General features: G+C 52.3%; 1 protein-coding gene across 4 annotated transcripts in view; it reads right to left on the bottom strand.

The window, feature by feature from the left end:
* Greb1 (growth regulating estrogen receptor binding 1) overlaps positions 1–26,903 on the bottom strand; it is a 121,994-nt gene that overhangs the window by 14,501 nt on the left and 80,590 nt on the right. For 2 of the 4 annotated variants that reach the window (XM_076832660.2, XM_076832659.2), the window contains exons 10-23: positions 24,664–24,849; positions 23,578–23,928; positions 22,340–22,468; positions 21,526–21,654; positions 19,639–19,836; positions 18,881–19,061; positions 17,358–17,553; positions 15,902–16,038; positions 8,632–8,971; positions 7,741–7,856; positions 6,544–6,743; positions 5,335–5,439; positions 3,471–4,096; positions 1,059–1,161 (exon numbers count right to left, since the gene is read on the bottom strand). In XM_076832660.2, coding sequence (XP_076688775.2) covers positions 1,059–1,161; positions 3,471–4,096; positions 5,335–5,439; positions 6,544–6,743; positions 7,741–7,856; positions 8,632–8,971; positions 15,902–16,038; positions 17,358–17,553; positions 18,881–19,061; positions 19,639–19,836; positions 21,526–21,654; positions 22,340–22,468; positions 23,578–23,928; positions 24,664–24,849 — 2,997 coding nt within the window. Of the gene's footprint in view, positions 1–1,058; positions 1,162–3,470; positions 4,097–5,334; positions 5,440–6,543; positions 6,744–7,740; positions 7,857–8,631; positions 8,972–15,901; positions 16,039–17,357; positions 17,554–18,880; positions 19,062–19,638; positions 19,837–21,525; positions 21,655–22,339; positions 22,469–23,577; positions 23,929–24,663; positions 24,850–26,903 lie in introns of those variants that run through there. The other 2 variants (XM_076832661.2, XM_076832662.2) reach the window with 2 other exon arrangements.

The following is a 26,903-nucleotide window of genomic DNA, read 5'->3' as shown; positions in this document are numbered from 1 at the left end:
TGTGCGTACGCCCCGTGAGGTGCTACACATGGGCAGAGAACACGCCATGAGAAGCCAGGGGAGAAGCTCCCTGTTATTTAACAGGTGCCGGCCCTTCACACACACACTTGACCTTCTCAATACCCGGTGAGACGGGAATCATCCCTATTCCACAGAGAGAACAGAGGCAATGGAGAATATTTAGGAGAATGAGCTTTGAGGTTTGACGAAGTGGGTTCAAAATCCTGTTCTTATCATTGGTAGACCCAAGAAAGTGAGGGGACAGAAGCTCCTTAGAAACACAGTCCCCAGCCTTGGGGAAACTGCAGAAATTCCCCGTCCTTCACAGGAAGGCCATGTACTGGGTGGGCTTCCTCCTTTCCAAGTTTCCCCCAAGTCAGAATCAAGTGCTGTGAAGAGCATCCGTGGGCAGCCACTGTGGCCCCCGCCACAGACAGAGCCCTTGCACAAAGGTGCCAGATCATCTACCAGGCCAAGACTGGGAACGCCAGGGAGCCTGAAGAGGGAGTCGGGGGACGTGCTTCCCAGCCAGCACAGAAGGGCTGTGCAGGGACTCTTCCCTCCGTCAGCCAGGCCTGTTCAGGAAGCAAGGAGAGCAAGATCTCCCCACGCTCCATGTATCTTTGTTTTGCCCTAAGATGCTGACCTTTGTGTTCAGCTGCCTGACTCGAAAGCCTCCCTGAGGTTTTCTGCAGGCCTCAGTCAAATGCAGTCCAGTTCCTGCTCTGCCGGGCCCTGCTGGACGCCTCAGCATCTCACTCATGGGAAATGAGAGAACAACGTCTACCCCTCGGTGTAGCACATGGTAATTGATGTAAAGCACCTAGCATGGTGCTTGGCACTGGAGGAACCTGGGAGGCACCCGTTCTTTCAGCATTAGTGATTTTATCCCGACAAAGTTCTCCAAGGCACTGTTCTGATAGCGAGAAAAATGAGTCCAGAGAAAGATGAAAAGTGCCCAAGAGCCCGTCAGGATGAGCCAAGTCATGACCTGAGAGCTCCATCCTGAGAGTGAGACACAGTCGCCAGGGAACTGACGCTCGTGACAGACAACTCACTGGTGTTGATCTCTTCCTCATCATAGACATCCACTTCTGTCAGCCGGATGAGCATCCTGGACAAAATGCTGAGAAACTGCAGGTAGGCGCCCGTCTTCCCGATCTGCAAAGATGCTGACGTCAGAGCCCACAGACAGGAAGCCCGGTCCATGTCGGGCACCACCCATCTCACTGAAAGGAGAGCCCCACGGACGCCAGGCATTTGAGGGGCAATGTGGTGAGTAACCCAGCCCTTTTTATTTTTTATTTTTTTTTTACTTTGAGACAGGATCTCGCTAAATTACTGAGGCTGGCCTTGAACTTGCAATCCTCCTACTTCAACCTCCCAAGCCTCTGGGATTACAGGTGTGTGCCACCTCACCTGGTAACCAGACGCATTTTTAAGAGAAGTCTTTTACAAGCTCAAGAAAGTGCTTCCAAAAAATAGGAACTGGTCATGTAAAACACAATGTCTTAAAAGAATCTTGCACAATTGCGAATTCCTGTTCCCATCAGTGTGCCCATAGTAAGATATCACAATCTACTGCACAGAACAGAAGAAGTAGACATCTAATTCCTCCTAAACTCGGGAAAAGGAAGCATGACATTCCTTTTCATCCTTTTCTTTTTTTCTAGAGCCCCCTGCTCCCTTGGCCCTGCACCCGACTAGGACACTCACTAGTAATCTTAGCACATTTTGGTTACAACTGATTAAGGAGCTGCCTGCAGGTTGGCCAAGGTCCCTCTGCATGCCCACCACACAATCACCCCAGGGTGTGCTCACCTAATACTGAACCCAAAGCCTGGCTTAGAGCAAGAACTCAGCAAGTGCCATTGAATGGAAATAACTAGCTTTAGCAATGAAAATTCAACATACCATCGGGGGGAGCTCCAGAGAAAATATTTGCAATACATATAATAGACAGAAGATGAAAATGTATAACATCTGCAGAGCCCCCTACAATCAACAGGAAAAGGTCCAGCTGCCCAAAGGACCAACAAGCAAGAGTAACAAGCAAAAATCATGGGGAAGAAGCACCAATGACCAATGGATATAAAAAAATGCATTCCACCTTTCTGAAAGTACTACCACCTACTACTTCTCACCTACCCGATGGCAAGAGTTCTAAAGATACACGACCCCCAGCGCATGTGGCTGTGGATAAGTGGAGAGTCTCCCTTTTAGGAAACATTTTCTTTTCTCCCATTTTTTTTACACTAGAGAAGTCATATATGGTCATTTTAAACAGTCAAAAAATGCAGATTGATAATAAAGTGGAATGTTACAAATCCTTCTCCAGGTAATGAGTTAGTAGCAGCCAGCCTCTCAGAGATTTTTTAAAGCATTTTCATACATAGATCTGTTTCCTGATATTACCCCATATATGTCATTCTGCAAATTGATTTTAATTTAAATATGTTGGAGAAATTTCACTGATCTCTCTCAGATTTTTGCAGTTGAATTCTATGATATAGTTGTCCCCAGATTTATTCAACCAAGACTCGGCCGGTGGGTTTGTCCCTAGCTTCATTTTCACCTTTGTAAACAATGCTAAAATGAGCATGATGACACACACTTTGGTGGGTTTGTATTTCTTGGGTGGTTCCTGGATATGACGTGCTAAGTCAGAAGGCTCCTGTGTGAGCTCTGCTCGTGCTGTTGATGGCTGCACTGTGCATGACGTGGTGTCTACAAGTCAGGCCACATGCCAGGTGTCCTATATCTGCTCTCCATTGGCTTCTCACATCTCTGTGAGACACCATTATAGTGTCATTCTCAAATGCGGACGTTAAGGCACAGCGGAGGTTAAAATTTGCCTTCATGTCTGGAGACATTTGAAGAGAATGTGACCCCAGGCATCCAGCCCTGGAGCCACCTCCCATCCTGGTCTAAGCCCTCTTCCTCCAATACCCACCATGCTGGACACGCCTGCCCTGGGAGCTTTCTGCCGCTCCGATAGGTTAAATGGCCTGTGGGGGATGTCATGAGCTGAACGAGGGCTGAGAAAAGGAATAAAGCCCCAGATACTTATTAAAACCACCTCCATTAACTGCTCACCACATTCTCCCTGTGCAGAACCAGGCAGTTTCCAGTAGCTGGGTGACATGGAGACTGCACAGTGGCCGTGAGGGCCAGATGTGATCGGGTGGGAGGTAACCCTAGTCTGAGATGGCGAGAAGCACACACAGAGACGTCCCCTCTGGCCCCACAACACACAGTGGAGGAAAGGGAAGTCAGACATGGAAGTAGCCTAGCTGTGATGGGTGAGTCCTGCTCTACTCACCTGCCCACGCCAGGCCATCACGGACGAGTCCACCAGGGGAACGACAAAAATGGAATAAGAGAATATGGTCAGCCTGACCTTTGGCTTCTGACCACAAGGACAACCAGAGTCCAGGGCCAGGCAAGAGGACAGCGGGCTCAGCACGCACCTGAGGGGGCCCACTGAGCAGCAGTCTGCGAGGGTGGAAGCTGTCCACGCGGCCTTCGGCCCTGTTGCCATAATCCATGTGGCTGGGCCGGGGGACCGTCCACTGCCGATAGTAGAGGGACTGCTCTGTGGACGTCATGGTCTTGCTGAGCAGGGGACGGAAGGAGCTGGTCCACATGACTGAGGGGGCGGGCAGGAGGGAGGCGGCCTTGGGCAGCCCACTGCTGTCTGTGGACACGAGCACGTCGTACACCAGCTTGGGCAGGAAGACGGTGGGCGGCTGCCGACAGGCCTTGGTCACGGAGCACTGTGAGGCCTGCAGGACGAGCGTGCCAGTGCCTGGTGCCGTGGCCATGGCGGTTGAGCCCAAGGAGGGCAGCTGAGAGGAAGCTGTGACCGACACCTGCAGGCCCCTCTGGCTTGTCCTGAGGCCACAGTCTGGTGGTGGAGGGTGTCCGGGGCCATGCCTGCTGATGACCATCGGTGGACCCTGACTTGTTCGGAGCCATGGCTTCTCCCCCATGGCCCTGGCCTCCTCTGCAGGGCCACAGGGCGGGGGTGATCTGGCCTGATCTCCCTGCGGGGGCCCAGAGACCTGAGCTGAGGTCTCGCTGCAGAGTGCTGAGCCTAGGGAGAGACCAACCTGGTCAGCACCATCCCAGGGACGAACTTGTGCCGCACCTACTGGCCCTCCTGCTTCTCCACTGGCCTCCTGTGCTGCCTTGGGCAAAAGGACGGCAGTGGCTGCAGCATTTGGCTTTCATGACCAATCTGCGAATCAGAGCCTCCTTCAGGCAGAGTGCCGGGCTGAAGCCAAGGAGGCTGCGTCCAGGCCCCATTGAAGGAGACCCCAGCCCACCCTGCAGTTACTATGGGCTGCATGAAGCAAGGGAAGAAACCAAAAGATGCACCCTAGTCAAATCTCCTACTGGGCTCTGAGTTCTTCCCAGCCCCAGACCACTCACTGGTTTCTCAGAACCCTCAGTCAGGCCCCACTGCCCCTGGGCTGCTGCTGCTGGACCCCTGCCTGCACCCAGAGACTGCACACCCACACCCTGAGCCTCTCAGCCCAGAGAGATCTCCACGCTGAGAACACTCTCTCCTCCATGGGTAGCTGCTCTCAAACTGTGGTGAACACAACCCCCCCTAAGCCGCCTACCATCTGAGACAAGTTGATTACGTCCTTGTGCACATACCCATGTCATGTCATGTGTGTGGCTATCTGCTTAGGAAGTAAAGGGTTAAAATACTGCAGTGTAACCTGGTTTTGAGGAAAGACGAATTTATTGAGGGCAGAGTCCATATCGAATTTGTTTTTCAACATTCAGATTCAGATTATATTGGAAGCCCCAGTTTGATAAATGCTTTTGGTGGGTCCGTAGGTCCTGGCTGCTCCTGGAGGCCAAGGGATCCCCCAGGCAGAGTCCCCATGAGGCTCTTAATCCTGTTCCCTCCTCCCTGCACCGTCTGGGTTGTAAGCTCTCCTTGCTGGCTGCTGCTTCTCCTAAGAAGTGTCCGGGGTCTGCTTCTCTGGATGAGAACCCCTCACCTCAGCTCACACCCCTGGACAGGGACTGCCCAAGTCAACAGATGCATAGAGGCCACCCAAGGACATATCCCCACAAGTCCAGGACTCGGGCCCAGGCCACAGTCACAGGAACGGCTGGACCTTGCGGTCAGGAGACTTCAAGGTCTCAGATCCCAGGTTCACTCCATTCCCCCCCGAAGAGCTCACTCTCCACAGATGGCCTTCCCTTCCCAGTTCCGACTGGAGCAAGGTGACAGCAAATGGCCCTTTATGTTTCCTCCCATTCTCTGAAATCAAAGACTGCCCATCATGCCCCAGAACCCACACGGAGACTTACTGGACGCTTTGGAGGACAGGGAGGAGGACGCCGAGTCATGAGAGGAGGACCGCTCCCTCTTCACAGGGCCCCTCTTCTCCGAGGTGGAGCCTGCTTCAAAACACACTGAGAATGCACGGAATCACCCTCCTTCCCTCGCCCAGCACCTCACAGTGTACAGGATGCAAGCACGTGTCTCACGTGTCTCTCCCCTTCCTTCTCTCACTCCTCCGTTTATCTGCCATTTTCCAGCCCCCCCCATATCTCTCTCTCTCTCGCTCTCTCTCTCTCTCTCTCTCTCACACACACACACACACACACACACACACACTCTTGGCCAGACTCAACTCACGGTGGAGTTCAGAGTCACTCGGGACCCACCAGGGAGCATGCTCACGCCACAGGCAACAGGGAACTGGGAGCACATAAGACCAGGTCACGATCATGTTTTATTTCTATTTTTTTTATTTTGGGGTACCAGGGATTGAACTCAGGGACACTTGACCACTAAGCCACATCCCCAGCCCTATTTTTGTATTTTATTTAGAGACAGGGTCTCTCTGAGTTGCTTAGCACCTCACTTTTGTTGAGGCTGGCTTCGAACTATGATCCTCCTGCCCCAGCCTCCTGAGCGACTGGGATTACAGGTGTGTGCCACTGTGCCTGGCAGGATCACGTTTTGAAAGATGGTTACAGCAACAGGGAAGGCTGACAGGCAGGCCTCTGTCCCCATTTTACAGTTCCCCGTCACACAGTCAGCAGGCAGAGTACAATGGGGACTCTACATCCATCTTTCCCTTCTGCTACTCTGCACAAATCTTTTGTATCTTTAATATTATTGGCTTATGTTTTCCTGCCACACTGTTGAGCATGGCCAAATGCCTTCCACAACCATTTTATGTGTCCTTTGAAAAATAAGCCATCATATCTTAAGTCTGCAAATGAAACTGGCCTGTTTTCATATATTTTGATAATGGTCAGCAGAAAGTTGAGCTGATTCATACAAAGGGAATAAACAAGTAGATCTCATTCCTCCACCAAGCTGAATAAAGCATGAACTTCAACCCTAAGAACGGCAGTTTTTCTTCCTATTCTTGAAGAACTCCAGAGTGTGGAAGCACCCCTAGGGACTTCCACCTTCCCATACCACCACAACGGGGGAAGAGCCAAATCCCAACTTGATGAGGGCCCTGCATCCTGGAGACAGCTGCGCACACCGTCTGCCCTCACCTTCTGTCCCCAGCTCCTCGTCCTCATTGTCTGTGCTGCTCAGCTTCTCCCCATCACTCTCCAAGGCCTCGTTCTTGGCTCCCTTTTCCAAGGGAATCTCATTGCTCACAAAATAGGCAGCCAGGCCCAGCTCCTGCTCCAAGGCTGTTCTCACCAAGCAGGAGGAGTTTATGAGACGCAGGTCACAGTACCTCAAGGACCTAGGAGAACAGGAGGTGTTTACTGAGTGTCTTCTGACATAAGGTGCTGCTCCTGGTGACAAAGGGCAGCAAGATCAGGACCCTGTCTGCCTTCCTCACCAGACCCCAGGACTCATGCACCTGGGAAGGCACAGGGAAAGTGCTACTTGAGTCTTAGCAACAAAGAGGGGGTTCCTAGCAAGTCTCTAGGGCCCTTGCTAAGTACTTTGCCCTGTGGGTTATGTAATCAAAAGAGCACTTTCAGGTCAGACAAAGTGGGGCTTGAACCTCAGCCCTGCCACTTTTCAGTGATGGAAACTTCAACCAGCTTTGCAATTCCTCCTAGGCTCTGGTTTTTATTTTCATCTGAAAGATGGGAATGAACATGAACCACATATAAGAGCGTTGTCCTGAAGATTAAAGGTATTAAGTGGGCGTTTAATCACCTGATCCACATTTAATACATGCCACCGGGTTTGCTGGGTACTGAGGACATGAGGCAATGGAGTCGGGCAGTCATTGCCAGATTGGTCTTACAGGAGACTCAGGGACCCCCCTGTCCTGAGTGTGTAGCTGTGGTGGCCTAGAGGCCCCTAGGAGTTGCCAAGTGGACACAGCTACAGAGACAGTCCTTCTTTTTGTCAAAACGACTGTCTCTTCCCTCCCTACACCAGGAGTGACCTGCTGGCACAGCAGTCGAGCCCTAACCCCCGAGATAATGCCACATTATGCCATGTGGAACTGTCCTCCCTAATAGTGACCCCCAACTAAACCCTGACTCCATCTACAGCCCCCTAGAGCCTGGTAACAGCCCCCCACCAGCCCAATGGTGCCCTTCAGGAATTAGGAGAAGCTCTCCACACCTCAGGCCCGCCACACTGCCATCTGCTGGAAACCTGTGTAAATGCACAATGGAAATGACCAGGAGTGTGAATGGTACCAGCTGGAAGGTGGGCAGTGGGAGCCTAGCCAAGCTCCTCCCTGGCTGCAGGCCCAGGCTGTGAGCCCCAGCATTCACCTTGGCAAGGACTCCCCATGCGGGTCCATCCCGCTAAAGATCAGGATGCACGGCAGGCCCTCCAACTCCAAGTAGGTCTGAGGCCTCCACTCTGCGTCCTCGATTTTCTGCCACATCTGCAGATATTGAAAAGAAGGCCATGAGCCGCTACTTCCCAACTGGCCCAGCTCCAGGGAAAACCTAAGGTCCTCCCACTGATTTATCACATCCTCTGATAAAAAGGGAAGTTCTTTTTACTGCAAATAAGCAGTCTGGGAGCTAACTGTATCTTCAGTCGGGTGTGCCTATTCTACCCCAGAAGCACCTGTAGACTGACTGATCCCAGGAGCAGACACATATCCTCGTGGGCTTCTGACTCCTGTGTTCTCTCCTAGAGTTCATATTCCCACTCATCTGTTCCTTCAAGTCTTTCCCTGACCCTCTTGCACACCCTGTCATGGAGGGTCAGTGAATGCCCACCAAGGACAGGCACTGTGCTGGGCTCTGGTGACTGAGACAGGCAGGGTGGCACTGGTCCTGCCCTACTGCCTGGGGAGGAGCTGGCTGATGGGATGAGACCTGGCCCCAGGTGTTGGGGAGGGTGGCTTCCTAAAAAGGGAAGGGACACACGCTCAGTTCCGTAGGCAACAAGCTCAACAGGGCAGGCGCACCCTGGGGGGGGGGGGGGGGGGAGAAAAGTGGGCTGCAACCCTGAGGGCTGAGATTGCAGGCCTGGTGTTGGGGACACCCAGGAATGCCACCAGGGGAAGGCAGGGGAGGCAGAGGAGGTGGCGGAGGTCCTGGGAGGCTGCACTGGCCATGCCCGAGGATCTGCTCCCACCCCCTCCCGAAGCCCAGCCCCTGCGGCTCCCTGGCAACCCTCAGGCTCTCTGCCCCCAAGCCCACGCCCACCTTGAGCTGCTTGACGAAGTGCTTCCCCACGGTGATGCCCGAGCTGGGGTCGCCCAGGATGATCTCGAAGTGCTCTTCCAGGGCCAGCCGTGCCCGCACGTGGGCCAGCCGCTCATAGGCTACGGCTGCCAGGGGCGAGCAGGGCACCCGCAGCAGGACCATGAGCCCGTGGCCGCAGGGGCACTGCTTGGGGGCGTTGAGGAGGTTCTGCGTGATCTCCAGCGTCTCCACCGACGTGTGGTGCTTCATCTGCGGGAGGCCGCTCACGGCCATCATGGCGGCGGCGTAGTGCTGCACGAGAACAAAGGTCCTGATCACCGCGCTGTGCAGGCGGGGGAACCTGCGGGAACACAGAGAGACCAGGCCCGTGACCCCAGGCCCGCAGCCGCCGGCCAGGTCAGACCAGCGCACAAAGGGCAGGCTCTGGGGAACCGAGACCCAGCACAGGCTGTTCCTTCCAGCTGGGTTTGTGCTGCCGCTGTTTTGAGTTTTCCCCACCGCACTTGGCTCTTTGTAAATGCAGCTGCCACAACCCCCAGATTTGGGGACAGTCCCAAGGCACCACTGTGCTCATGTCCATTACAGGGAGGTCTCAGAAAGGTGGATAACTTATTTAACTTGATGGGTGAATGACATATCAGAGCACCTGCAGTCAAACCAAGAAGCCCAGCTTTTGCCTTAGACACCTGGTTACCTCCCCCCACCACGGAGGTGGCAGCTGCTGCAGTGACCACCTGCTCTACTAGGGTCAGAAACAGACCCCAGGGTATCACCAGAAAAACCCAGGTCACTGCAGATCACTGTTTCCCCACAGAAATAAATAAATTGACGTCCAGTCTATACTTGATGCTCTTGTGGGTTTTCTAGCTGGAGTACGTCCCCAGGGCCATACCATGGAGGGCCACCCTGTGTTTTCTTCCAGGGCAGCCAGCTCCTCTTCCACAGCATCTCCAAGCCATCACCTGCTCCTTCTCCCCGCCCGGCCTCCTCCTCTCCTTCATGCCAGCCTTAGCTCCTCCAGGAAGGGCTGGCCTGGCAAGCCACTCCCACTGTGGTCTCAGGGAAGGGCAGCTGGCCCTAGGACTCTCACATGAAAGAGACATGGTGGCCCAGGGACTATTCTGCCCTGCCCTGGTACCCTCGCCCAACAATACCCAGAAAGAAAGAAAGCAGAGTGGAAAATGGTTCTGCTCTATGGACAGGCAGCATCTCCCACTTCTGGCCAAGACAGAGCAACCAGGGTCAGATTCGTCCTCCCACCTGGAACACGTATGAAAACAACAGTGTTTCAAGACCCAGGGCAGCGGCCAGTGAGCTCTAAGCCATGTGACGTAAATGAGGTGGGCTCCTGCCTAAAATGTTTCTAGGGTGTGCTCAAGGAGAGGCCCAGGCAAGGCTCAGTCTCCCCAAGTTAGAGGCCAGGTATTAGAACCACAGGAAACCGAGGCAGCCAGAGATCACAACGCAAAGGACCAGGGGACCAAGAGTTACAAAAAGAATACAGAATTCCAGACACGTACAGAGGAGCCCTAGATCTTAACATGAGTAGGAATCAGTGCAAACATGTAAGGAAACTACCTGAGGTTAAGAAAAGAGTTTCTTTTGATGCTAACAACTTAACAATGCCTCAGGCCCACACAGGGCTAGGACTGGTTCCTGTAGTCACTACCAATAGGAAGACCTGAGCTGGGGAAACTTGTAGAGGATATGCAGAGGTTTTGCTTCTTAGTAGGGAACTAAATGCTAGATAAGTAGCATGCTGCTGCAGCCTAGCAAAGCTTCCGATCAAGACCTGAAAGGATTATTAAACTGTTTCCAAATAACTGCAAACTCAAGAGTAACAGGAATGAAACATCAACACCCAACAAGTTTAAGTTCATAATGTCTGGCATCTTCTCAAAAGTTACCAGATATGGGCTGGAGCTGTAACTCAGTGGCAGAGCACTTGCCTAGGATATGTGAGGCACTGGGTTTTATGCTCAGGACCTCATAAAAATAAAACAAAGAAAATAAAGGCATGCTGGGTATCTACAACTACAAAAAAAATTAATTACCAGATATACAAATAAGCAGGAAAATATAACCCATAATAAAAACACATGGCGGGGGTCAATCCATAGAAATGACTCACAAGTGATGCAGAGACGGCATAACAGACAAGAACAATAAAATAAAAATTGTAACTAAATCGCTCATGTTTTAAAAATATTCAATATGTTAAGTGGAGGTATTAAAAAAGAACACCAATCCAATTCTTGAAATGGAAACAATGTGTCTGAGACAGAAGATAAAGTGGATCTGGATTTTCATGGAAGCCACTATCTTGTAGATGACCTTTCCCTGCCAGCCACAATCAGTTGGTTCAGGGAACATGACCCAGGCTGGGGCCTGGTTTTTCCTTGATATTTTTCAAAACAAGAAAACACATCAGTTCTCTCTGGAAGCTGGAGATTGGGGTTCAGTGGTGACCAGGGGTGATATTTTTAGCACATGGAGGAGGCTGGTGTTGGAGACACCACGAAGCCAACGGAGATGCCACAGACAAGGCAACATGTTCTTGGGACTGTCTGCACACCTCACTTAACCTGTTCCTGAAAGCAGGTGCAGCCTTGCTGTTCTACGGTTTCTTCGAACTTTCCTTTTATTTCATGAGTCAAGACATCACCCTTTGCCCCAGGAGAGCTCAAACGGGGTTTCTGTTACTTGTACCCCCGAGTCCTGACCCACAAACAAACACAGCCAGCTCATCAGTGCCCCTGCTGCCCAAAATTGTCTTTTTTCTCTTAGGAATCTTGTCCTAAAATACTCTGCCTTTGTAAAAAGTAAAGATAACTGCACAGGATTGGCATCAGATTAGACAATGTAGAAAAAAATTAATAAACTTTAAAATGTGGCAATAGAAACTAAAATGAAGCAGAAAGGAATAATGGGGCCTCAGCAAAGCCACAGGACAGCTCTGAGCATCCTGGGAAGCAGGGGAACTTTTGGAAAAAATAAGGCTGAAATTTTTTCATATTAGATGAAAACTCAATCAAGTCAAAAAAAGCATAAAGACTACGCAAAGCCATCTTAATCAAATTACTTAAAACCAGAGATGAATGTAAGTTTCTTTAAAGCAGCTGGGGGTGTGGCAGGGGAACCATTCTTTAGAGAGAAACTTGAAGGCGAGGAAAAGGCACATGGCTCGTTTTAAACAACATGTCAGAAGACAGGGAAGCCACATCCCTGATGCCCCAAAAAGCAAAACAAAAAGAAAATCCAAACCAGAATGTTATCTTTCAAAAGTGAGGCAAAACACGGGCTGGGGTGTAGCTCTGTGGTAGAGCTCATGCTTGGTGTGCACATGAAGATGGGTTTAATCCCCAGCAAAGCAAAATAGAATTTTTTCAGACACACAAAATGTGAAAGAATTCATCAGCAACAGACCTGCCCCACAAGAAATGCTAAAAGAAGTCCTCTAAAGAGAAGGAACGTGATACCAGATGGAAACCAAGTCTACACACAGGGATGAAGAACCCTAGCAAGAACATATGAGAAAATATAAAAGAGGGTTTTGTCATATTTTAAAAGCTTTAAAAGATTATGGACTGACTAAAGCAAAAAAAAAAATTGTAAAGTTTATAACATTTATAACAAAAAGTAGAAAACTTGGGAGGCGAGAAATGGAAATGTCTAGTACAGTTTTAAGAATCTTACATTATACACATCACTTGAAAATAGACTACAACAAGTTAACGATATATATTGTAATTATAAAGCAACCACTAAAAATCACAACACAGAGTTGAAACAGAGAGAGAGAATATAAGAGATTATGAAAAACAGATGGTACAAGATGCAAGATGGTAGATTAAAACTGACCAATAACCACATTAAATGTAAGTGGACTATCTCAACTAAAGGTTAGAGATTGACAGACTGGATAAATAAAAAGATCCTATAATAAACTGACTATAAGAATCAACTTCAAATACAAAGATACAAGTGGGCTTCAAGTTAAAGGACAGGATGTAATAATCTATGCTAACACTAATCAAGAAAGCCAGAATAATTCTATTAGTTTTAGAGTAGATTTTTGAAGCAAAGAATATTTGGATTATTTCATAGTCATGAGGGGGTCAATTCACCCAGAGACACCAAAGTGTCACAAATGGAAGATAAATGCCATTAGTCACTGGAGAAATTCAAATTAAAACCAACTAGAATGGCTAACACTAAATAAAAAGATGGACCACACACACGCTAGAAAAATGTGAAGCTCTGGAACTCCCACACACATGGCTGGTGGGGATGTCAAATGAATCACTTTGGAAAGTAATTGAGCAGTTGGTTAAAAAAAAAAAAAAGTCAGATGCTACATGCCCATAATCCAAGTTAGTCAGAGGCCAAGGCAGGAGGACCACAAGTTCAAGGCCAGTCTGAGCAACTATCAAGAACCTGCCTCAAAACATTAAAAAAAAAAAAAATCTAGGGATGTAACTCAGTGGTTGAGTGCCCCTGGGTTCAATCCAAAAATAAATTAAATTAAATTAAACAAAATACAGGAACTAGTTAAACACATACCTAGCACATAACATAGTCATTCTACCACTAAGTATTTACCCAAGAGAAATGAAAGCATATGTCTAAACAAAACCTTGCACATGTTTCTAGAAGCTTCGTGTGGAATAGCCAAAACTGAGAAATAAAGTAAATGCTTATTAGCCAGCGAGTAAGTGAACTATGTATAACCATTCAACCCCTTGGGCTCTGGATACCAGCAACATCATGGCCCGGTGTAGGAAAAGCCAGACCCACAGAGCACCTGCCTTACGACTCCCTTTTCATACAACTCTAGGAAGTGCACACTTGTGTGAGGCGCAGCAGGCGGGTGGGAGGAACTGCAAGGGGCAGAGGGAATGGTGAGGTTTTCCCAATGTGTACAAAGGTCAAAACTCACTGAATGACTTAAGCAGGTGTGGTTCCCTGGATGTCCGCTATTCCTCAGTGAAGCTGTGATTTGGAACACGGCCACTGCTGCGCAGCTCCAAACAGCTGCCACCTGTCAGGCACAGCCACGGGGCCAGCCTGGCTCATCCTTGAGCCTGCGTGGTCGGCCCTAACAGGGTGCTGCACAGACAACACTAGGAAAAAACTGCTAGATATCTCCATATTTTACTTTTAAGTCACAGAGGTCTGTGTCCAATCTCTAGTCCTTCCCACAAGCAGGTTTCCCAGACCCATGGCCAGCTAACAGCCTGGACGGGCACATAGTGGCAAGAACAGTGACCTCTGTGTCTCATCTTCATCTCCTTCTGTTGGCCAGTTTCAGGAGAGTTTTCCAGACAGATGACTCCTAGGCAGGGTAGCTTAGCCCAGGGGAAGAACCCCAGACCTGCCTTCAGTCTGGGTTGCCACACACAGGCCACGTGAACTTGGGCCAAACATGCTCCCTCTCTGGGCTTCCGTTCCCACAATTGTAAAGTGAGGTGGTTGAGCTAAAGGATGCCTAGGAGTTCCTGAGAGTGCACACACCCCAACATTCCAGGGGTTGGCATTCTCTCCTTACTCCCTGAAACAGAAATGTAAACTCTGAGCGGCACATGTGCTTCTAGGTCAGCAGAGGGGAAGCGAGAAGAGGGGCAGAACCGAGACTCAGACACTGAAGCCCAAGCTGTCCACATGCACCTGCTACTGAGCCTGTTAAACCCTCGTAAGAAGCCATTAGGAAAGAAGGTTCACTCTACAGGTCAGGGCACTGAGGTTCGGCAGGTTAAATGACCTGCTCAAGGTTAAAACTAATGAAGGGCAGAGCCCAGATGTGTGGATGCAGTAGTCAGAGTCTGGCTTTTTACTAGCTGTGAGACCTTGGTCAGTGTGGCTTAATGGTGATGTGGTTTTTGGAGTCAAGTGACCAGGGTCTGGGTCCAGTTTCACTACAAACTGCCCACATGACCCTGGACAAGTGACCTAACATGCCTGAGTCTCAGTTTCATCTACAACATGGTGATAATAGCTCCTGTGCTGTAGAGAGGATTGTTGTGGGTAACAAACATGGGATTCTGAACCCGAGGTCCACCGCACACTCTGCACTCGGCTCAGGCCTGCTGCAGGAGGGGCGGAGCAGGCAAAGGCCAGTCCCCACATGCGCTGTAAGCTCTCAGTGGGCAAGAGAGCAGCCTCATTCATCTCCATTAGCATCACAGAACTGAAGGTAGCAAAGAGGTTTAGTTCCTCAAAGGGTGTTCTGGGGAACACTGATCCCAAGAGCTTCCGGACTTGCCAGCCTTCTGGAGACCAAGGGCATGTGTGGGCAGACAGCTCTGAGGACTCATATGAGAAGAAATCCTATTGTTAACCATAACGTTTCTCTAACACGTGTGGCCACGGAACCCCTCCTGGCTTAAAAGCTTTTAGTATCCAGCCAAAGAAGTGTACCTAGGAACACAGCTGGAGAAACATGTCTAGCTCGATCCCTAAGCAAGGGAGACACATGGGCGCAGGGAGAAGCAGAGCCGCTCATTTTGTTCTGAATCAGACAGTCGAGAGAACATAGCCGGCTCATGAGGCGTGGGCTCTGTGGACATCATCAGGCAGCCCAGAGAGCACAAGGGGTAGACTCTGTGACGTCATCAGGCAGTCAGAGAACACAGGTGCTCACAAGGCATAGACCCTGAGACGCTGGGTCTACGTAGACTCTGCCTCTGCCCTCAGTCTCCTCATCTGTAAAAAGAGGTCTCTTGTGACAGGGCTAACGGGGCTGACTGTAGAGCCAGGCTCACTCTGGGTTCTCCCTCGCCTCTGCCACTTGCTAGACCTTTGGCCTGAAAAAGCTATGGCACCTGAGCTTCAGTTTCTTCGTTTGTGAAATGAGGATCGTAACAGCAGCTGGCTCAGGGAGGGGGGGAGGACCAAACAGGATGAAGAGCACAAGAGACCGTTCACTAGATGATGCTTGTGGAAATAAAGACCAAAGGCAGCTGTGAGGCCACCCTCCAAGCCTTCTGGTACTTTGCCTCCCACTCTCCTGCCACCACTGATGTACACACAGGCCCACATTCCAGAATATATATGCCCATTCTTATCTCTAATATTTTTTGCAGTCTGACCAAGACATACTGACCCAACGTGACTCAAACACAGAAGAAATAAACCAGGGTCCCTCTAACAGAGGAACAGAGTCACCAGGGAGGGAGGGACATGCTCTCTCTTCCTGGAACTCCCTGACTGGCCGTGCACACGTCACAGTAAGCCAGAAGCACTTCTCGGAACTTTGAAGAGAGACACGTACCTTTTTCCTAAAGCAGTAACCATGGCCTCAAAGGAGCTATCATATCTGAGCAAGGGAAGGCTGTGTCCTGAAAGGGTGGATTCAATGAACTCCGACAGCCCGAAGTACTTCTTATTTTCATGGTACAAGTCCACTCCCTAAAACAGACACGGGCATCAGTCACTCAAAGGCTGCACTTGCAGGGAAGGGCAGGGATCACAGGCCAGGCAACCTGGACTGGCACCTTGAACTAGACTGTGCTGGCTGCTGTCCCCGGGGTCACCTTGGAAACATCACCCTGCAACCCTTCTTCAGGGACGGTGCACCCCATCCACAGAGTTTCCCATTCCTTTGGCCCCATAATCTTCAGCAGGGAGAAAACTCAATCTTTCTTTTTCTTTTTTTTAAACATGTAAATTTCTTTGTTAAAATTTTTTTCCACAATTTTAATTTGGTTTTAGGAACAGATGAATCAACTCTTTTGTATTCTTTTGCCATTAAAATCAGGAGGGGGAAAAACCCACATTTATCTAGCCAGTCTTACATTGACATACAATTCCTCCCAAACCAACATCAGAGCTTCTCAAACTTCAGAGCAGAACACAGCTGAGAAGGCTGTTTGAAACACGAAGGTGTGAGTTCTATCCTCAAATAGGGTGACTCAGGGCCAGGGCCAGGGGTCCAGCAGCTGGGTCATTGCATGGGTCTACCATGGTCTCAGGCAAGTGGCGAACCCCTGCCTCATCCTCCCCAAGGGTCCGTCAGAAACCTTCTCAGCACCTGCGCTTGCATGTGCTCAAAGGCAGAAGCAGGTAGGGTCCATGGTAAGGGCCATGTCAACAGTTCTGTGACCTCACTGGTGGGGTCTGAGGGTGAGCATCAGCATGACGTGCTCTGATGACTGAAGAACCCTGAAGAAATCCAGAATTCTAGGATGACTTAGTCCTTGTGTAAATAGCTAGAATCCAACCACCTAGAGTCCTCAAACTACCAGAACTGGTGTGGTCTTCCACTCTGATGAGAAAATGCAGGTGACAAGCCAAGGTTGGAGGGTGTGGCTCAGTTTGAGGAAGGAGATTTGGAGCGTGGCTGCCTAGGAACTGGAGATAGGAAAGACAGGAGCATCTCCAAGGCTGCAAGCTAGGCACAGAGGTGCTCTGCACGGAGCCCAAACCCCCAGAGCCTGCAAGCCTTGATTTCCAACATCTTTATTCCATGCCATGAAAGCAAGTGTTCATAAGGCTGCTCACAGCGGTGAGGGGACAAAGTGCCAAGCACTGTACTAGGTTACTAAGATGGGTGCAAAGTGACAGACTTGAGGAAGTTTTCCAAAAAATACCAAGAAGGCTTTAAAACTAACCCTTGGCTGAGGATCCACGGAGCTGGAGCCCACTCAGCCCTCCAACGACACCAGTCCAGACTTTGGCTAAACGCGGCCTCTCCACCCTCAAGCATCCCGAGGCCCAGCAGCACTCACGTTACTATAGGAGATGGGCCAGTGGATCTCGTTGTAGGGGCTGATGAGGGTGTGTTGTGTCTGCAGCGCGTACGGGAAAGAAGTCACATGAAGGGTCACGATGTTGGGGGCTTCCTTCACCTCCCTGCAGTTGAGTAGTCGGTCCACCAGTCCCACAGGCGGGTCACTTTGAGCATAGAGGTTATGAACAGCGCTACTGAGGGGGGGAAGGAGAAAGACAGCATTACTCCTGCAGCTTTGCGAGTCTCTAAGGACAAAGCAGTCACACATTTGCAACTAGCCCCTAACTGTGCCGGAAGCTGAAGCTTAAGGCTCTGCCCACGACCAGAAAAAGAAAAAATGCTTGAACTTCAGACACCTGTCAGGGAATCCTGACACTCCTTCCTTGAGGAAAGTTGGAAAGAGGATTCTCACAGGATACATAATGCGTCTACACCTTGGAACAGCGACTCGTACCCAGGAGTGCCCACTGTCCACCTTTGGCCCAACTTGGCTGTGTACCATCTCCTTCAGGAGGCAATGGCAATGCAGGTGAGGAAGGGGCTCAGGGGCCAAATGAGCCTGCTAAAGTCCTACTGAGTGTAAATTATCCAAGGAGGAGAGAAAATGGCAAATGTAGAGCCCTACGGGGACAGGAATGGGGAGCTTTGGGGCCAGGGCTCTGATAGGCCCAGCTTGGCTTTGCAGTGAGGAATGGCCTCAGGATCCTCCTCTGTAAATCCAGGGGAGACAGAAGGATCAGTGCTTCACTTTTTGGGTGGCAGGAAGCCACTCTTGAGAAATCTACCCCCAAATGAAGATTTACAGATAGCTTTTTCTATCACTTTAGAATAATCAGATTCACCAAACGAACATCCGCTGATGGATTATAAACCTTTGACCTATGTGATCCTCCATGCCCTGGCCAATCTAGCTCTGTGACCCTCACCCACCTCAGCATAATACCTACCTGCATAACCCCGAGGTCAAGGCCCCGGAAATGACCCTTCCCAGTGAACAACCGGCAGACCCTGCAGCTTCTGGCTGACCTACCTGGAATTCATCTGGGTTGACATTCATTCTAACTGAGTAAAATTGCCCTCAGGAAGGGCGGGCACCAGCCATGATCCATGGTCCTGGAGTTGCAGAGCCTCCATCACAGAGGGGTGGGGCTGGGGCTTCTCCTGTAAGGACCCCTTCCCCAACATGCACCAGTGTGGCTGCTTGTTGCCAGTGGGTCATGGAGAAAATGTGACAGGCTGTAACTCAGGGGCCCTGACTGCCAGTCAGCTCTGCCATTAACCCCTGCCCCAGCCCGGACCCTGAGCCGACGTTTCCCTTTCCAGCCCTCAGCTCCCACAACGATAAATTTCAGAGGATGTGCTACGTGATCCCTGAGACAACACCTGGCTCTAAGATTCTAGAAAGCACCATGGCACCTGCCTACAAATACCAAGCCCCAGCAGACGGCTTCCCTCGGCCCCAAGTGTCATCCATATTTCGAAGGAAGAACGTGTCAACTGCCACAGACCATTTGGTCTGACCTCACAAGATCCCAGTGGGCGTGATCGTGGATTAGCACAAAGAGCGTATGCGGGTTCTGGAAGGAGTTTTGCAGAAAGGCCTTAAATCTCGTCTGCGCCTCTGCATCTAGCTTCAGAACGTACTGCTCCACCCGCTGCTTGGTCATGGGCTCCTGTTCCAGGCCAAGCTCCAGTAAAACACCTGCAACACAGCGAACACGTCAGCAGCTCCAACACTGCCGGCTCGTTCCTGCAGACAACAGATGGCCGTCTCCCACACGGCAGGCCCCAGGCTGCAGGGGTGTGGACTGCAGAGACAGCTGAGCAGAGGGCCCTCCTGAAACTGCTCTGCATGGGCAGGGGAGGGGCTTGGCTGTGTGCATGGCAGTCACCTGGGGCACAGTCAAGCAGGCTCCATGAAACCAGGTGAGACCAAAGAGGAGGCAGAAGTGCCACATCCAGCAAAGCCACTTCTCAGTCTGAATGCACAGATGCTACATCATGCCACTAAAAGTGACTGCATGGAGTTGAGACATCAGGGAAAATGTTAAGTCATTGGCTCAAGGGACACAGAGAAGGTTCAGGCCCTGGTTCTACCTTGAACAGATTCTAAACTCTTGGGCAGGTCACATTGCTGAGCATTAGTTTCATGATGTATACAACTGGGGCTAATAGTTGTTCATCTTTTTAATAGCAAAGGATGCTGTTCACACCCAAATGTGAGTTTAGGGAGAGAAGAGCTCCTCCCCCAGGCCTCACGGCCCCCAAAGGCCCCATACCTGAATGCCAGACGTGGAACAGGGTCTGCTGGTAGGTCACTTCCGAGGGCGGAATGCAAATTAGAAAGTCCACCTTCTCGAAGGAGCCCAAGTCCAGGTTCTGGGTGCTGGAGTCCGCAATCGAGCACACATGGGAAAGGAGCTTCTGGGCCACTGCCAGCTGAAAGGGCCGGACTCCACGTGGCTCCAGGTGGCAACCTGCAGCCAGAGCCCCAGGCGCCAGGTGAGCCCAGAGCAGACGGCTACTGCCGGCCCTTGGCTACGGAGACAAGGAGTGAGCCCCAGTCCTGGGGAGGCCAAGCCCCGCCCAGGGCGGGAAGGGGAAATCACATCTGCCCAGTGCCACTCTCAGCTGTGCGCCAGGGAATCACCATCGCATCTCTCTTCCTTAACAATGCCAGCATGAGCCAAGAGCCCAGGAAACAAAGAAGTGACAACTCTGCTGGAGGAGGAGACGAGGGCAGCACCCGGAGGTGACAGCGTAGCTGGACTTTGTAAGAAGTCTGCGAGCACCCCAGGAAGGAAGGAAACTCTCACAGCTCCTCAGAACTCAACGTAGATCAAAAATCCCAACAAAGAATTGATGGGAAGGAAAGTGGCCCAGAGCAAGGTACGACCTCAGGAGCGGTCCCAGATGAGGTTGCAGGAGGAAAGAAGGTGTTGTCTTTAAAGACCAAAGTTGAAATCAGGCACTGGTCAACTCTGACTCTAAGGAGATGCCCCATCTTCCATAAGCACCTGGATGTCACCTCCTCAAAGCTTCCAGAGCCCTGTGAGTGCAGCTTCACCAGTGCAGACCCAACCCCAGCTTCCTCCATCACCACTACCCATACCTGTGCCCCCCCATCACTCACTGTGTCACCTGTGCCCCCCCATCACTCACTGTGTCACCTGTGCCCCCCCATCACTCACTGTGTCACCTGTGCCCCCCATCACTCACTGTGTCACCTGTGCCCCCCATCACTCACTGTGTCACCTGTGCCCCCCCATCACTCACTGTGTCACCTGTGCCCCCCCATCACTCACTGTGTCACCTGTGCCCCCCATCACTCACTGTGTCACCTGTGCCCCCCCATCACTCACTGTGTCACCTGTGCCCCCCATCACTCACTGTGTCACCTGTGCCCCCCCATCACTCACTGTGTCACCTGTGCCTCCCCATCACTCACTGTGTCACCTGTGCCCCCCCATCACTCACTGTGTCACCTGTGCCCCCCATCACTCACTGTGTCACCTGTGCCCCCCCATCACTCACTGTGTCACCTGTGCCCCCCCATCACTCACTGTGTCACCTGTGCCCCCCATCACTCACTGTGTCACCTGTGCCCCCCCATCACTCACTGTGTCACCTGTGGCCCCCCCATCACTCACTGTGTCACCTGTGCCCCCCCATCACTCACTGTGTCACCTGTGCCCCCCCCATCACTCACTGTGTCACCTGTGCCCCCCATCACTCACTGTGTCACCTGTGCCCCCCATCACTCACTGTGTCACCTGTGCCCCCCATCACTCACTGTGTCACCTGTGCCCCCCATCACTCACTGTGTCACCTGTGCCCCCCCATCACTCACTGTGTCACCTGTGGCCCCCCATCACTCACTGTGTCACCTGTGCCCCCCCATCACTCACTGTGTCACCTGTGCCCCCCATCACTCACTGTGTCACCTGTGCCCCCCATCACTCACTGTGTCACCTGTGCCCCCCCATCACTCACTGTGTCACCTGTGGCCCCCCATCACTCACTGTGTCACCTGTGCCCCCCCATCACTCACTGTGTCACCTGTGCCCCCCATCACTCACTGTGTCACCTGTGCCCCCCATCACTCACTGTGTCACCTGTGCCCCCCCATCACTCACTGTGTCACCTGTGGCCCCCCCATCACTCACTTGTGCACACGGGTGTCCCGCTGACGTCCAGGGCTGCTGCTTGAGTGACGGAGGAGGCAGGGAGCGAGGAAGAAACATGGCCTTGATTTTCCTGATGGAATTTGTCCAGCAGAATGTCCATGTCCCCCTCTGCCCGAGACAGAACAAACAGAAGTGGGCCTCCCCTCTCATGGAGCTCAGGAAGCACCCCTGGACCAGCTGCCGTGTGCCTGGTGCCTTCCTGAGGCCCAGGTAATGGGAACGGAGACGTGGCCGTCCTATGAAGGAGTCCACAGCCCAGTGAGGACACAGGTATGTTCACCACGTCTGTTGTACCATGGCAAGGCAGGTGCAGGCAGAGCAAGAGGGAGCCCTAAAGGATAGAGAGGCAGGGTCCCAAGCCACTCCCAAAGAGGGGAGGGTGTGAAGCTCCCTCGGGGGACAGGGGAACCAGGCAGGGGGTGGGGCAGGTGGGTGCTGGCAGCACCAGACACACAGGAAGAGCTCTCCAGGGAGAGGCCTAGGGCAGTTTGGGACGTGGAGTGGCCGAGGGGGTGGGGGAAGGAGCACTAAGACAGTAGGCACTTTCTCAGGAATGACAGAGGAGTGACAGAGGAGAACCCTACAGCCCCAGCAGGAAGAGATAGCCAGCCAGAAACCATAGCCCCAGTGCGAAAAAGGAAAGGAAGGTCAGCACCAGTGCACAGACGGGGACCACAGCGCACCGTGCTCAGTCTCTGGAGGCCACAGGTATGACGCGGGCACACATTACACCCCCTCCACATTTACTCCTGACTTTTCAATGTAACCTTCTGCACCAGCCTCTCAAGCCTACCTGGGCAGAGGGTGCTAAAAAAGGCCCCCAAGGAGTCCACCTTCCCCGTCACCAGCTCGTAGTGGACTTCCCTCTGGTACTCTGCTGGGCTGAGGAGGCTCTCAGAAAGAATCCGGGCTTGGTATTTTCCTAGAAAACAAACCACAGCTTCTACTGCCTCTGTTTGGAACCTTTAAGGACAGGGTCCTGCCTTGGTGTCTCCCCCCCACCCCAAGTCCAGCACCACACCTGGCAAAAAGCAGGTGCTCCTGGACGTCAAATGAATGGATGGCATACACCACCCTGTCCCAGGGTAACGGGATAATAGGAGGGACCCAAAAGGCTGAGGTCACTTAGAGAAAACCATTGGATGCCACCATCTCCTTCATCTAGCTGCATCACCTTGGACTGGTCACCTACTCTTCTGGACCCATAGACCTCATCTGCACCGGGTGACTGACAGCAGCCTCAGCCTCACAGGCTTGCCACCAGGTGACACAAGACAAGGGTGGTGGACACACACCGAGGCTCCAGGTTTATTACTGAATGGCTTCTTAAATCCAGGTGAAGAATTAGTAAAAAATGAGTTTAGAATCAAAGAATGTTAATGGCAACTGAGACACTACATAGGAACAATATGCATTTTTTTAGATATATAGAAATACAAAAATCTCAGGTTGAAAATACTCAACATCTAGGAACCTAGGAACCAACTCAAAAGAGCCTGAATTTGGTGTCAGGTTCCCAACCAGGACCTTACTCCAGGAGGGCACTTGGATGCCCAGCCCCTGGAGTGATAGCCGTGCACAGCAGGTTTTCAGAGAGTATTTTTACACTTAATTAGCAAGTTGGCTCATTAATCCCCAGAAATACTCAAAGGCCATTGTTCTCATCCCCATTTGATGAAGACACTAAGGACCAGAATTTTGGTGCGAATGGTCAGTCACAATGCTGGGCACTTGGTGGAACCAGGTTTGCAACCTGGTTTGGGCCCCAAAGTTGGCCCTGATCTTTCTAGGGAAGAAACAGGAGCTGCTAACCACCCCCTAGAGCAGGAATGGAATTTTAGCGAAGCACATCTTCTAGACCTTGAGCCGAGGCACCAGACTGCCTTCCAAAGTGATACCTTGCAGACTGCAGGTATCACCGGCTCTTGCAAACACAGGGTTCCCAAGGCAAAAGGGAAGGACCCACCAAGGACAGGTCCTGGGAAATCAAGGTGGCTGGTTTTCCCACCAGCCAAGAGGTGGCCAGCTCACCAGTGACAGCAATACAGGAGTCGATGGCCGCGTTCCGGCAGGCACAGATGATGACCACATAGTTGGTCTTGGAGAGTTTGCCCTCAATGAGCAGGCGGAACATCTCGGAGAGGCCCTCGGCCAGGGAGTAGGCACACTCAATGACGTGCACGCTGTCGTTGCAGGAGCTGGCGGCCAGGCCAGCCAACCAGGGCAGCTGCGCAGAGGTCACTGGCGCTGCGGTGCTCGGCGCAGGTGGATAGGGCTGGGAGGGCACCTGCTGGTATTGCCGGATCTCAGTCAGGTGTGACTCACGCCAGGAGCGGAGGAAGATCTGCTCCAAGTCCTCCATCAAAGGCACCTGGTCTGCCGCTGAGGAAGGAGGTGGAAGACGTCAGTGGGTGTGCGAGGTGTAGGGCACGGGCAGCCTGACCCCAGTGTGGGGCATCTTAGGATAACAAAACCCAGACTGTCACTGTGATAGTGGCTACAACAGCTGAGAACACAGGAGGGCGTAAAGCCTGCCTCCTGCCTGGAACCACACCTGTCCTCCTCCTCCACGGCCCTCACCTGTGCGCCCCTGGTCTATGGCCCTCACCTGTGCTCCCCTGGTCTATGGCCCTCACCTGTGCTCCCCTGGTCTATGGCCCTCACCTGTGCTCTGACTCATGACCCTCACCTGTCCTCCTCTTACCACGGCCCTCACCTGTGCTCCCTCCACCACTCTTCATAGGCGGCTCTTCTTGGGGTCCAGGTCTACACTCAGGCCCTTCCTGGTGACTGTAAATTGCCCCACGGACACACACGCCTGCCTTCCCCGATTCCCACTGCTTCCTTCTCTCTCCCACTAGATGGGAATACCCCTAGGGCCATGTGCCTTATCTCCTGCTGCCTCTGTGCCTAGAACAGCAGGTGAATGGCTGAGAACAGTCTCTTCCAGTTCTCTCCCGCCCCTCCGGGTGGTGACCACTGCATGAGCCCTGCTGTCCTCCCACATTTCATCTCCAGCTGCACAGTGGTCCTCGGGATGGGCGAGGTGTGCGCCGGCCGGCAGCTCCTCCCTAGCAGTCGCCCCTGAGTGGTGAGTCGATGGCAGAAGGGGCTCACCCAGCTGGACGAGGTAGTAGACGGTGAGCAGAAGCTGCATCTCCTCCGAGATGGGCTGGATGCTGGAGGCTCCGCACTGTTCGTACGCCCTGGAGATGGACTGGGAATTCTGGTAGCACGTGTACAACAGGGGGCTGACCACCACGTCGCTCAGGTTCCCGCAGAGGTAGGGGAAGTTCCCATGGCCTAGGAAAGAGACAGCAGCCACCTGGCAACCGGCCTCCCGCGCACTGCGGCTGCACTCACGCGGGGTCTCGGGGTCTCCGAGCGAGGTGGACTGGGGAGCTGCCCCGGGTCTCCCAAGTGCCCCTTTCCATCCCGCTCTGCCCTCCTGGAACCTAGGACGACAGCCATGACCTCCCATGACCAACCACTCGCCTGTTCATTTAGTCCAAGCACAGAGAGGAGCAGCGCCCCCAGAGCCAACAGCAGTGACCACGAGGTCACTCCTCAGCAGTGACCTGGAGGCACCTCACGTGCTGCTCTGCTGGGTCTCTGGTGGGTGCTGCTTGCCAGTCCTTGCCTCCTGGCACCCAGGGCCTCTCTGGCCAGCTGAGTTAGGAAAACATGTCACTGTCCAGGGAAACGGACAGCCCTTGACAAAGGCTTCGGCTAAGTCATTCTGATGTCAAGTCTCAGGGGCAGAACTGCCCAGCAGGGTCAAAGCTCCTCTTCTCCATCATGGGCATCATGACCCTGTGAGCGCCGTTCGCCTCTCTAAGCCTGGGTCCCCGCGTTTATAAAGTGGGGTAGAGACATGGATGCTCGTGGGGCGGCTGAGGTGCCAAAGGTAAGTGGGTGTGGTCTCTTGAACTGGAAGGTTCCCCGTCTTCCCCAATGACACTGAATCCCACCGGGTCCTAGTCACAGGTCTTGTGCCAGGCTCCAGAGTAAGTCTGGGGCCCAAGACACACGTCACGTCCCTGAGCAACCCTTGCCAAGCCCCACCAGGTTTCTGTTGCAGAATCGGGCCTAGTTCTCAGGGGGTGGACCTCCAATTCCCAGCTCTGATGAGCCCCCGGGTGGTGCTGGGTCACTGGACAGGGAACATAGGTGGGTCACAATGCTCACATGGTGGCTTATTAGAGACCAGGTAAAGAGCCACCATAAAAGATGTGACACTTGTCCCAAAAGAGGCTCAGAAAAGCTGCCGTGGGAGCCGGCTGGGCCTTGAAGCTGGTGGGGTTTGGATACACGGCAGCGGGGTCAGGAGTCCAGGGAGCAAGCACTCCACAGGGAGGGCCTCAGCTTATACAGAGGAAGTGGAGGGAAGCGCGTATGAGAGGAAAAAGAGGCCTGTGCTCTGAGACCCTTAAGTGTCGCAGGGACCCCCTCTCTGGGGCTGCTGGCTCAGATGCGGGAAGCTCTGCCCACACCTCTGAGCCCCCAGCCTCACCCAGCACCGTGTTCTCAGCGCCAACTGCACACACCCATCAGCCGAACGCTGGCCAGTGAGCCAGCGGGGCCCCGGGGAAGCACCCTAACCACAGGCCCTGCCTCCTGCCCAGTCCACAGCCCAGATTTGTACCCCACTTCCTCACTTTCATGTCCTTTTTTTGGTTTTGGTTTTTGGGTGTTTTTTTTTGGAGGGGTGGATACTTCTTTGTTTTAGGGGAAAAAAGAAGAAGAAGAAGAAGAAGAAGGAGAAGGAGAAGGAGAAGGAGAAGGAGAAGGAGAAGGAGAAGGAGAAGGAGAAGGAGAAGGAGAAGGAGAAGGAGAAGGAGAAGGAGAAGGAGAAGGAGAAGGAGAAGGAGAAGGAGAAGGAGAAGGAGAAGGAGAAGGAGAAGGAGAAGGAGAAGGAGAAGGAGAAGGAGAAGGAGAAGGAGAAGGAGAAGGAGAAGGAGAAGGAGAAGGAGAAGGAGAAGGAGAAGGAGAAGGAGAAGGAGAAGGAGAAGGAGAAGGAGAAGGAGAAGGAGAAGGAGAAGGAGAAGGAGAAGGAGAAGGAGAAGAAGAAGAAGAGCCTTTTGTTAGTAAACAGTAGACTGGTACCAAATGTACCCAAGGCCCTGCATGTGCGCGCAAGCCTGTGTGCTCACGTGTGTGTGTGTGTGTGTGTGTGTGTGTGTGTGTGTGTGTGCAGCCACATGCGGCACGCTGCCCTTGGGGCACCATCAGCAAGTGAGACCCCCTAAATCCTCACACAGTTTCCCGTTTCAAGGTCTCGGACTTCCCTGGAAAGGGGTTTCCTTGAGGAAGTCAAGAATCTACTTCCTGAAGTGTACGTCAGCCCCGGTGTGAAA

This window comes from Callospermophilus lateralis, chromosome 14, assembly GCF_048772815.1.
Source record: "Callospermophilus lateralis isolate mCalLat2 chromosome 14, mCalLat2.hap1, whole genome shotgun sequence".
Taxonomy (NCBI): Eukaryota; Metazoa; Chordata; class Mammalia; order Rodentia; family Sciuridae; genus Callospermophilus; species Callospermophilus lateralis.
This window is presented reverse-complemented; position numbering and strand designations above follow the sequence as displayed.